At 40.7% G+C, this 13,147-nt stretch overlaps 1 protein-coding gene across 3 annotated transcripts in view; it reads right to left on the bottom strand.

Moving 5' to 3' along the window:
- PRKG1 (protein kinase cGMP-dependent 1) overlaps nucleotides 1-13,147 on the bottom strand; it is a 901,242-nt gene that overhangs the window by 735,494 nt on the left and 152,601 nt on the right. For all 3 annotated transcript variants that reach the window (XM_073353692.1, XM_073353693.1, XM_073353691.1), the window contains one exon: nucleotides 11,789-11,955. In XM_073353692.1, coding sequence (XP_073209793.1) covers nucleotides 11,789-11,955 — 167 coding nt within the window. The remainder of the gene's footprint in view (nucleotides 1-11,788; nucleotides 11,956-13,147) is intronic.

Here is a 13,147-nt window from a genome sequence, read left to right on the forward strand (position 1 = left end):
TTCTTTGTACCAATATTGTATGTAAAGTTATAAGTTTCTGCTGTATAACATTGCTGTAACATGTTCCAAAGTTAGAAAGGCAGACTCAAACAAGTTCTTCAAATCCAAAGATACCCTGCTGCCCCCAGCCAATTATCAGCATAATCACCTAGTTAAACAGCTACTCCTTGGCAGGAAGAAAGGCGTGAATAAGAAATTTACATTGCGTCACAGGAACTTTTCAAGCCTCATGACCGCAATAGAATACTTGTGACCTGAACCCCAGTTGGGGGGTAATCCTCAAAGAGGGGAGGGTGGTATCAGAGAGAGACTGTGGCCTCCATTTTACTTCTCCTCCTTCCTTTTCAACATCAACGATTCTCAAAGAGCAAAACTAATGGGGAGTGGTCCCAAGCTCGAAGGAGGCTTAGCCTGTGAAATTTACAACAAAGCATGGTGAGACAAAATCTTTGCTTTTAAGTTTACTTAGCATGTTAAATTAGAGTAATACACAAGCTAATACCTTTTATTTTCTTTTTTTAAGCAATCCTGACTTTTATGCATCAATACTTGTAATCACTTACAATCTATCTTTCTGTAGTTAATAAGCTTACTTTATTGTTTAATCTTAACCAGTGTTTTTGGATTAAGTTGTATGGGAAACTCCATTTGGGATAAACTAGGCTGGTGAACATTTTCCTTTGATGAAATGACGGCCGTTCTACGGTACTTGCATTGTTCAATAGCGAGCTGGATAGTATAATATGCACTTTTCTGGGGGAACAAGGCTAGGACTAGAGAGCACGTGGGTGTTGCCCTGTGTGTAATTCATGAGTGTTCATGTGTTCAGCTGGGAGTGAATTTACATGATGAAGGCTGTGTGAGCAGGCTAGGGATGGCTGTTCTGACTGTAAAAGGCATCCCAGGTGAGAGAGTTAAGGGGACACCTCCGTTCAACAGTCCAGAGTGTACCATGGGTAATGTCACACTGACCACCTTTTCTTTTGTAATCCAACCATCAGATAGAACACACTGATATAGATAAATTCCAGAGAAGGAGCACAAGAGGAAACATTTGGTTTTAGACATGGCGTATATCATACCACATCATTAGTGAGAAGTAACTTCCACACACAAGTCAGAACTGTTAACACAAAGCAGAGCTGGATGTATGAAAATGCTGCACATTCTTTACACATGTACCTTTTCCAATTTTTACAACATGTTTAAAATTGCGAAGTTCCAGCAATATTTTGCCTAAAGAGAGGGTACAAGACAACAAATAACTTCACTGGGCCTCCCCCTATATCTGACCCTGAACTGTTGGTTTTTTTTCATTTAGGACTTGTCTACACTGCTACTTTACAGTGCTGCAACTTTCTCACTCAGGAGTGTGAAAAAACACACACACCCCTGAGCGCTGCAAGTTTCAGCGCTGTAACGTGGCAGTGTAGACAGTGCTACAGGCCTGGGAGCCCCCCTCCCAGTGCTGGGAGCTACTTCCCCTCATGGAGCCGGGTTTTACAGCACTGGGAAAGCTCTCCCCACTGCTGGTGCTGCCACTACACACCCACGTTGCTAGTGAGGACATGCCCTTAGACTAAGTTAAAGGTGGTGGGGACACTTAGGGAAATATCAGGGCAGAAAGTGACTGTCTGATTGAGACTACCACTTCTTAGGCTTTGAGGGAAACCACGGCTCTCAAGCAGGAAACAAAGAACCAATTCAACTGCACATAGAAGTAAAACATATACCCCATATGATTTTAAAAACCAAAACACTAACATAAAATGTCTGCTAAATTTATTTAATTCTCAAATTATTCTCTGCTGGGGCAAACTGGCTTGATTCCAGGCAAAGATGTTATCTTACATGTACAGGTAACAGCAGATTTTTATTGTTTGTGCAAGAGACAAGTCTCCACCTGGTCATTGAAAATTTCATCATTCCAGTGGAACATGCCTATTGTAGGTGATCTGGAGAATTCTCTCTCTAGTGGATATTTGTTCACATCATAAAAATCAATTTCTTCACCACAGCATGCTTTCTAAGGAACCTCCAAGGTGTTGGTAGGGATTGTGGGATGTCTCTGCAGCTAATTCAGATTATACACAAATGGGAGGGTAGTCCACTCTCTGTACTTGCTCTATAGTGCAGATTATTCTAGTCCAAGGTCTGTCTTGATATGCAGAACTCTCCAAGGGACTGGCCCAAACTGCCTAAGATATCACTTCTCCCTCCAGGACTACAATCTCTCATGACAACTACATTACACTAGAACACACTGTCAAAGAAGCAGAGGTTCATGAGTGTCAGAGACAGAACTTTCATGGGCACTAGACTGTAGAGCTCACTCCCACAAAAGAGAGAAGGATAATTACTTTCTAATCAAAAAGCAAAATTCATTTCTTCAACTTAGCTTTCCCGGAAAAGGTCTTCTCTCTCTCTCTTTCTCCTCCCCGATCCCACTCCACACACAGACACACGATGGGAAACAGGGAGAGTTGCTGTTATTTCTATTTTTTCACTACTTAGATAAGTGATGAGGACTACATAACTAAAACACAGGCAGAGAAATACTGAAAATGGTGAGAAGGACTGGGCAAATAGCATGAGCCCATACTGGTTCCCAAGCCTGGACTAAGGTTTAAAAGTGTCATAGAACCTCATTTTGATTGGGCTCTGGTTTCAGTGTGAACTTTCCATACAGTCTTAGCACTATCCACTACTTCCTTGACTTACACAATCCATTCTGGCCTCCTTGCCTTGTCTCCCAACCTTCAACCTCTAAACGTATGACACAAGGCATGTGACAAAGTGGCCAGATAGTGGGACACCTGTATTTTGTTAAGCATCATGCCAGAGTTGACAGATTATATTGGTTTCAACTATAAAACTTGTTTTAAAAAGGATATTTTTTCAGTTTTAAAGAAAGAAAACTGGAGAAATTCCATTCCACCAGCCATAAAGACTACTCCCCCAATGGACTGTCAGCAGAAATTGAACCCGGACTTTCAGATCTCTAGAACAGACCTTTATCACTTCAGCTAAAGCAGTAGTTCTCAACCAGGGGTCTGGGAGCCCCTAGGGTGCCTTGATCAGGTTTCGGAGGGACCTCCAAGCAGGGCCAGCATTATACTCGCTGGGGCCCAGGACAGAAAGCCGAAACCCACTGTATGGGGCTGAAGCCCAGGTCCCTGAGCCCCGCTGCCTGGGGCTAAAGCTGAAGCCTGAGCAATGTAGCTTCATAGGGGCCCCTGTGGCATGGGGACTCAGACAGTTGCCCTGCTTGCTGCACCCTAATGCCAGCCCCGGCTTTTATATGCAGAAAACCATTTATTGTGGCACAGGTGGGCTGTTGGGTTTTTAATAGCATATTGAAGGGCCTCAAAAAGAAAAAGGTTGAGAACCTCTGTGCTAAAGGAATAACTGTTATCCTCTCTGTGGACCTAGGTGGGGAAAATGACATAAGCTCTCTCAGCAGGTCATAACCACTTGCAAGACAACAGCAGAAAGTTGTGTTCTATTCCTGACAGGAGAGTGTAGTCAAGTGCTTACAGACAGGACAGCCAAACGCACATTGGAACGTTCACTCTGAAAAGCTGAGCAGATGTGACTTGAGAATGCCATTTTAGAGACCTGGATTCTATTTCCTCTCTGACAGTCTAATTTATGCAAAACTTATGATTTCTGGTTGATGTTATGAAATTGCTGTATCCTTCAGTGCCTCAGGGTGTACTAAATAAGCCATTTGCTAATGAGCTGTGTCACCTGGGCTAGGGAGATCTGACAGGAACAATTAAGAGTCATTAATTTAAATAATTTTCCATTCAGATGGAAGCACCCTTGAAAAAGGAGATGGCTTCAGCCTAATGAAATCGGTTCTTCCCCACATTGTCTGCAGAGGGTGGGGTTGGAGCAGTGGAAAATCCCCAACAGACATGAAGAAACAAAGATGAAAAAAAGTGTTAGGAGTTACTGTTTAAAAAAAAAAAAGAAAGAAGAAGAATCTTGTTCATTAAGTGGGGAACTTAGTAATTGTCTGTCATGAACAATGGAAGGAAGGCTGCTGCAGGACTCTGAGAAGTCTTCATGGCCATGAAGACAAACCTGAGATGGAGGAGTCCAGAATTGGAGCCTTGGGACCCCTGAAGATAGTGAACAAAATCCAAAGAACACTCAAAAGTGGCAAGGAATACAAGGGAATGAATTGCACACACGTGGTTATTATATTGCCCAGAGATCCATGCACAGGAGAGGAGGACATACCCTAAAACTGGGGGAGGAGGGCACAGCTGCCTGAACTGTGGATCTACTCCCCCATGCAGCCTTTTCCCCCTAGACCCTGCCCACACACCACCCATTCTCCCCAAGACCCTGCCCCACCACTTCCCCTGAGGCCCTGCTCCTGTGCTGCCTTTCCCCCCACCCCTAAGACCTAGCTCCCTCCTCTCCACCACCCCCCCCTCCCTCCATTGCTCGCCATGACCCCATCACCCCTTATTCTGGCACCATAGCCATGCACCTTTTTCGATTTGTCTATGAGTAAAGTGTGATTGGATTAGAAATTCCTCTGCAAAGTCTGTACATTACTTGCTTCAACTACCACGTGTCCCTGAAGGGACAAACTATAAATCAAAGTACCCATGAAGGCACGGTTAAGGGAAGGGAGTGCTTGAATAATTACGGGGTCTTGGGGGTGCTCAAAATTGATTTGGGGGACCTAGGGCAGCAGGATTTGGGGTACCATTTCCTAGAGGTAGTACCAGACAGTCTGTACCCAGCAGTGTTCTCATGTACTTAAGTATTTTGAGGTATTTTTCACACTTGTACTTAGTACTTTAAATATTCTGTACTTAGGACTTACATTTAGGTACTTTTTAAAAAGGTACTTAAAAAGCATAAATAACTTTTTGAAATCTAAGTACTTTTAAAAACAATTTTTTTTAAACAATCACAGCTATTCTGCATTCTGGCTGGCCCCCATTGCCCACTGTATTGGCTTGGGTGCTCAGGCCCTGAGTTCCATTTGACAGTTGTTGTTTTTTTTCATTGGCCCTGCTGCTACAGCAGCAGGATGATGCCCCACTCCCTTCTCTTCTGTAATGCTGGACAAATAGGGTTGCCAATTTTGGTTGGATGTATTCCTGGAGGTTTCATCACATGACAATGTTTAATTAAAGCTTCATCTTTAATTCCTGGAGACTCTGGGACAATCCTGGAGAGTTGCCTACCCTATGGACAAATCCTTTTGCCAAAAAGGAACTGTCTTCAGAATGACATGTTTGAAATTATGCTGGTACTGAAGAAAAATGCCCACACACATGCACAAACAAAATGAAAAGGAAATTTATAAATTTATTTACATTTGAAAGATTTTTTCATGGTATTCAATGCTTACTTGTATATATGAATAAAATCCTGTTGCTCTTTTTATTTCTCTTCCACACTGTGCTTATATTACTTAGGTTGTTGTCATCCATATATTAGACAGACAATTGCAGGGAATACAGGTGTTGAAAGTACTTGTACTTATATACACATAAGTACTATTTCCACAGCATACTTGTACTTATAAATACTTCTTTAATGGTGTACTTGGCATTTATATGCAAGTCCTTTTTATCAGTACTTACAGAAATACTGGCACTCAGGAGGTATGTCCGAGAAGCCAGAGACTGTGGCTGGTGCCTGCCCAGGCGAGTTTAGAAGCACACAGATCCAGATCATGGATCCAAATTCAGCTAACTGGTGTTCATCAAAGAGAGGGAGCTCAGCCAAGACTGTAAACACCCTCCATGCCCTGAGGTGACTTTGTGCAACCCCTCAGTAAACTTATTTGTAAAATGGGAATGATACTTGTGTATCTTCTAGGGGAGATGGATGAGGCTTTGTTCAATAATAAATGCATAGAAATATAAACAGCAATCAGTAGAGGTCACACATGGACTCCCAGATGAATGAACCTTTCCTTAGGCTAAAAAGTATTTGGATGGGGATCTCTCTCATTCTGACTTTGTGGGACCATTGAACAGAAAGTCTAATTAAATCAAAATGCTGAATTTCCACAAAATATGGCATACTTAAAAGTCCTGCTTCCTACTTCTCAAATTTTTTCAGTTATCCGAAATGTTGTAGCTAAAATTTTCCTCACATCACTGTGAACATGTCACCCACTTCTCATTTCCCTTCTGCAGCTTCTATACTTTTTCCACATTAAGACCAAACTACTTGCCCTCATGTTCAAACCTCTGTATGCTTCTGAACCTGTCTAAACCTCTTCTTGTTCTTATTCTCTTGCATCCTATGCTTCACCTTCTTTTCTCCTATTATTGCTGCTCTTGTCTCTTTCCCCTATTTACAATTATATGTCTTTTATCATACCATCTGACACATGTAGAAAAAGACAAGACTGCCTTCTTCTTGCGTTCCAAGTAACCTCAATCTTTCCTCAAATCTCACTTCATCTATCTTCTCGTCATTGGTCTCCATTCTGGCCCTACCCACTGCAGCTCTACTTCTTGATGATGAAAGAAAGAAACAGAAAGCATAAGAACAAAGAGTGAGAGAAAAAAAAGTGAAATGAGATAAAGAACAAAAACTTCACATAATCCTGAGCAAACAGCCCTTTCTGCTGGCACCATTCCCTTTTCATTGCTTGCTGTTCTCTCCTAGCCCTTTACTACCATCTGGCCATCATGCCATATTGTCATTACTTGTTCTGATATATTATTTAGATTATGAGATCAAAGAAGGGATTGTGTCTTCTTATAGGTCTATAAAACACGATGAAAACCAGTTATAAAAATAGTTCCACCACCTAGCCCCTTTGCCTTGAAGACTGACTAAATTAAGTTTAGTTAGCTTTTACACTATGTTAATAATGCTGAAATAACTTATGGTGCACAGACTGAATACATATTTTAATTTCTTTTCTGAAGAAAATTAAGTAAATGACAAATAAATATGCACTTGGATGTTAGAAACTAGAGACAGTGGAGCTGATTCTCCTGTCACTTTACATCAGTGTCATTCCATTGGCTTCAGCAGAGTTATAGAGTAATAGAGTAAGCTTACCATGTGGACTTTACATGACAATGATCACAGAGAGAAACTTACTTACATAAGGCCAAAGTTCTTCAGAGTATTAATATACGATGTTCTCATGTTAAATTTACTCAAGACCTCATTCACATGAAAATGGGTATGATACCCTTATGCTCTTAGGAAATGTTGAACATTAATGACTATAGGTAGGAATATCATTGATGCACAAATAGAACATGAAATCCCCTATTTCATTATCTATTTTTATTTCATCTATTTGCATGAGGGAATCATTGTTAAATGACAAAACCATTGAGTTATAAGCAGTGCTGTATCAACCCTTTTAAGGTGCTCATATGGCCCTCATTACCACAGTATCTGACCACCTCACAAGCTTTAATTTGTTTTTCCTCATAACACCCCTGGAAGTATAAGGAAGTGTAGTTAACCCATTTAACAGCTTGGGAACTGAGGCATAGACACTCTAAGTGACTTCCCCAAGATTACCCAGGAAGTCTTTAGAAGAGGAGGGACCCAAACCTATGTCTCCCAAGTCCTAGGCTAAAGCCATAGTCAATAGAACATTCTTCGGGAAAGGAATAAAAATCAGTACTTGCATAACAGAAAGGTGTGTGGAGGAGTGAGTAATGAGGGAAACAAAAGAACTGTAAGAGCTATAGACTTGGGATTAAGTAAAGTAGAACTCATTTAACTGAAAAAAATTCTCATAATAGGAGCTGTTTAATTCTGGATCAAGTGAACGAAGATGCATGGCACCTTTAAAAAATATTATACATAAATATATATAAAAAGATGGGGGAAGGGAGCAAAGGAATAAAAACAAGAAAATAACCTCTTTGAAACTAAATACCTCTAATTTCAGAGGTAATTCAATCACAACCTGACATGAAGTCAGAGAAAGATCCGTGTCCTTGTGTAATGCCTTCATTCTCCACTTCAGCTGAAACCAAGAAGAAAGATTGGCAAAAAGAAGGCATACAGAGAGAATGTCATAATTCTATGTGTAGAATTTATAGACAAAATTTATCTGAGAGTTAAAAGTGTAAATAATTACACTAGTTAGTAAAAAAAAATCAAAAAACAGTTTGAAAGGATGTACAGTCAAGGGTCCTGATTTAGCATAGTGTTACTGTATTTTTGTACTGGTGATGAGGGGTTACACTGAAGACAGTATGGTAGAGAGTGATGTGGAAGTAGTAACATTATTTTAGGAGCCTTAAGTGTGATTTTTCACTTTAAATATTTAACTTTTTAATAATGTTCTAATGATGTGTGCTCAATGTATAATTATTTACAACTTGAATTGCCTTAATCAAAGCTGTTCCATAAGAATTGCCTCAATTTTTATGTAGACATTTAAAAATTATTTCTTGAATGGTACTACAAGATGTAGCTCTATAGAGATCACTCAGTAGCCCTTATAAGGCAAGGCTGTCTATTGCTCTATGCATCTGTGCAATGGAGAAGGGAGGCATAGAAAGCCCCCATATTCCCCAGCATATGCTACCCACATCACTGGTCAGGGCTTGAGCAGTGGGGAGTGCGTCATAGTCAGTGGAACTGGAGTCAGAGGACCCATATTTGTAGCTGAGGGTGGGGAACGGACAGACTGACTCCCAGTACACCAGCTATCACAGATGGAAAAGTAATCTGATATATAGGGCAATAGCAGATTACTTCCCTGCTGGAGCTAGTGGAGAACCAAGGAGGGAATTGTAACTCAGTCATAAATCCTTCCCTGGGCTGTTCTTGGCAGGTAAAACCACAGAATCTAGGCTAAGGAATTTAGCAGATCTGGAATTACCTTTACAAAGCATAGAAAACCCCTCGTGGTCAAGCCAGAGTTTAGGAGCTTTATACTCTATCAAGATTCTCAGATCTACAGCGTTCACACTGGAATTCTGCAAACATACATAGTTGTTTTTTTTTTTTTTTAATGTTCATGGAAAGGGAACTGAAGAAAAATTAGGAATTCAAACTATGGAGCACAGGGACTTTAACTGTCAAAACTCCACTAGATCCAGTGGAACTAGCATGTTTTATACACCACGGGGCTGGGGATGCCTATGGGCATAGATTGGGGGGCATTCCCCCCCAGAGGCAACATGTAAGGGGTATGCAGGGTCACATGCCACTGCCTCTCCCCCTCATCCCCATTTCTGCAAGTGCAGAGCTGTCCAGGTGAGGGAGAGAGCCCTTTCAGTTTGCTGACTCTGCAGCTGGAGGCCACCTCCTGGGTCCTAGTGCCAGTCATCCTCCCTTCTATGTGCGCTTGGTATCCTATATGGCCACCATCTTGTTTTCCGTACAACGGTGAGTGCCAGCAGTGGGGCAGGGAAGAGGGGCAGGGGTAGTAGAGAAGAGGAGGGAATAGAGGGGTGTGTGGAGTGGTAAATCAGAAACCCAGCATGTGTCCCCCTCAATGGTGGCAGCAGTGGCAGCTGGAGCTCCCCCATCAAGCAGGCTCATCAAACGCACACCCCGACAAGTCCCACTCCCCTGCTCCTGGACCACCCCAACAAGCCTCCCGCACCCAAGTCCCCACCTGACTGAGCCCCACTCAGAGCACCCAGATCCCCCCTGCCAAGCCCGATCCCCCCACAGCCAGACACCTCCCATGAGCCCCAACCATCTTCACCTGGATCCCCCCTGCAGAGTCCCATTGCCCCTGCACCCAGAACCCTCCCCCAACAAGCTCCTGTACATCCAAATTCCCCACTGAGCTGCCTGCACCCAGATTGCCCCACACCTGGATCCCCCAACATTAAGCTCCTCCACACTTGGATCCTGCTGGGCTGAGCGTGCCTGCCCACACCTGGTACACCTGGCACAGAGGGGCAGGACCCCAGGATGTGTCTGGGGCAAGCCTGACCTTGCCCTGTGTCAGGGAAGGGTGCAGCCTCACCACCAAAGTCTCTGTCCCGGGTGCAGGATCTCCCTTCTCCATTCAGCCAGTGGTCTGTGCTCCCCGCTGCCATGGTGAAGACTCCACAGTTAATTTATCAACAAATAGAATTTGCAGAATTTTAAAATATTTTGTGCAGAATTTATTTTTTTGGTGCAGAATTCCCTTACAAGTAAAGAATAGAATCCATGAAAAGAATGTTTTCAATGTGATTTGAGAAAATAGTGTTGATAGTAAACTAATGAGAGATTTTTCCAGTGAAACTAACACTAAAGTCTATAGAAATTCTATAACTCTCATGGAGTAATGTAAGCCCAGGTCTTCCAATGAAGAGTCAAATCCTCTTTAGTACTCCCCAACCAGATTCTACTGACAAAATGGCAGCCTGAGGAACCCTTTCTTCGCATTCGTCCCTGTACCTTGGCCCAAAATTCCTCTCCAAGGCACGCAACAGGAACCAACAGAGTCAACATTGGTTCTGTAGTTATTTCCTCTCAGATTTACCAAGGGACGATGCTGCAAAGAATGGCTGTCACCAGCCATGCTCCTTGCATATATTAGCGTTAGCACAGGTTTGGATTTTGAGCATTTTGGAAATCTTTTGTACTGAGAGATGGCATTGAACAATGCATGCAAAAGTCTATGAACCTTAACTTACCACATTACTAAATAAAAAAATAAAAAAAAACCCCACATTTGAAACAAGTGTTCTGTTTCAACGTGGTACATTTTAAAGTTAAGTAAAAATGATTATTTCTGACATTTCATACAATCAAACTGATTTTTTTTAAATTACTTGCCTTTTCATATAATATGGGAAAAACCTGTCTAGCGAGCTGGTTTTTTTACTCTCCCATTTACTAATTCACAGTGCAGAATATTGTTCTAATGCATAAATATATAAATATCAAAAGCTGAAGAAATCAAATCTGTGCCTTGAGAAAGGAATTAGCCTTAAAAGGATGGAAAAATGAAAGCTGTTTTAGGAAACTGCTGAAGAATTTTGCAACTGGAGAGCATTATTAAGAGTTTGGCAAGAAATTTTGTTTAAAAGCATGGCTTACTGCCTTAAGCATCCTTTTGTTTAAATGAACAATCTAAGTATAGGAAATGAATTCATAGATACATGTTTTCCAGTACATTGTTCAGAGACTTGAACCAGTATGGTACGTACAGTTCAAAACTACGTTCTTCTTCAGTGTTTACCTGGTGTAACAAACTAACATAACTATAAGAGATGTTTCTGACAAGGAATAGGAAAATTATTGTTTGCATGTATATTTATTTTGCTATACCAGCCAGATATACCATAGTCCAGCTGTTTCTGACAGTGGCCAATGCCAGGGGCACCTCTCTCTGAAGCCTCTGGTACTAGCCAGTCTCAGAAACAAGATGCTCCAGGAGGTGGGGAAGTAATAGATTATCACCATTTTACAGTCAGCTCTTCTGAGCCCCAGTCCTGTGCCTTAACTACAAGACCATCCTTCTTTCTTTATGCTCTGAGCTTACATCAAGATCTACCAGCATAAACTCAAAGAACTTTACGCAGGTTCAGGTCAGTGCTAGTGGACCTCAATGTAGGGTCAGGGCCTTAGCTCACAATGAATTCTAGTACTAACATTTCAAAAACGAATAGACCATACAATCAGTCAGTAATCATATCTAAGTCGTATTTCACCTCTTTTTCAAACACACACACACACACACACACACACACGCTTTCCCTACAGATAAAAATAGATCTGTGTCAGGAAATATACTTTCAGTCTCGGTGCAGGCTGATAAGATGAAAAGGAAAAATTGAAATGGTCAAAGTGTCAGGGTTACAAACCATACCTTCCATGACATACACCAGTGAACCCACATCTCCTTCTTTGATGATGCAACTGTCTTTGCCATATTCCACTGGATACATACAATCCACAATCTCCTGGATCTGAGATAGTTCTAGATTCTTCATGAAGTCATTGTCAAGGATTGCCTCCTTTATTAGATCCTTGGACCTATGGCAAGAAAGGCAAGATTTATCCACTTGTCTGACAATTTAGTTAATTAACAGTATGTGAAGTTTAGCACATTCACACAGTGTCCTGGTGCGCTGATGGATGTATTTGCTTGTAAAGATTCCAATACTTTCCCAAAAAATCTGAAAGCAAAGTCCATCTGTGAAGAAATGAAAAATACAAAGGGGTATATGTGCACGTGTTTGTTAACTTGTGAATGCTTATCATAAATAGTACATTAGACATATCAAGTTTTGAAGAGAAGTAGAGTTCGATACTTATAATTTTGTCATCTCTTTTACCTACAGGTTTCATGTTTATACTGATGTCATGAGAATAACGTAACTACTCCAGTATTTATTCTCAATGTACACAAAACAAAAGAGAAATTTAAGATTTTGTGACTTGTAGTTTATTTATATTTGTATAATAATGACAAAAAATAGAGAATACAAAAAGTTGCAATAATGTACATGTTGGGCATTCCTTCTGTAGTATTAAGGATATTCCAAAAGTTCATTAAATACAACATAGAAAACATTATTACAGAAATAAGAATTAATTTATTTGATTATACATTAGTGGTGTCTTTAAGGAATTATTTTATTAGCATGTGCAAAAAATATACAATCGTTCGGGTTTTTTGCACGCAATTGCTTTAGAAGTAGAAGTCAGAGGTTCCCAGCTTAAGTAGCAACTTTTGATAGTGTTAGCAGGAAAGCAGTTTATTGTCAACATCGAGAATATAAAAAGGTATAAATTGTTAACCAGTTATTTTAACATCCTTATTCTTAGAATATTCTGGAATGTATAGCTGAATGTACAGTTTAACCTGTTTTTTCAGAAGTACTTCAGTATCTCTGCCACCACAGGATATATATTTTCTATGACCAACAGAATCGTTTCTAAATATTTTAGAAAGTTTTTACTGAGGTATCATCAACTCCTACTACGTGAAAGATCGTCTCCTATATTGAGTCCTCAGGTGTAACTGTTAAATAGTGTACTATTATTCATGCTCAACATATTTCCCTCAGATTGTCTATCATGTCCATCTTAAGCCATCTGTTAGTACAGAGTAATAAGATCACAACACAATTTAAAAAAAAGCTTCTTAAAGGATTTTGTACAAATGAATACCTGAGGATGGTATGTGTACAAACTAGGGATTAACAAAGATAATTTAAATAAG

Source organism: Lepidochelys kempii, chromosome 7 (assembly GCF_965140265.1).
Source record: "Lepidochelys kempii isolate rLepKem1 chromosome 7, rLepKem1.hap2, whole genome shotgun sequence".
NCBI lineage: Eukaryota > Metazoa > Chordata > Testudines > Cheloniidae > Lepidochelys > Lepidochelys kempii.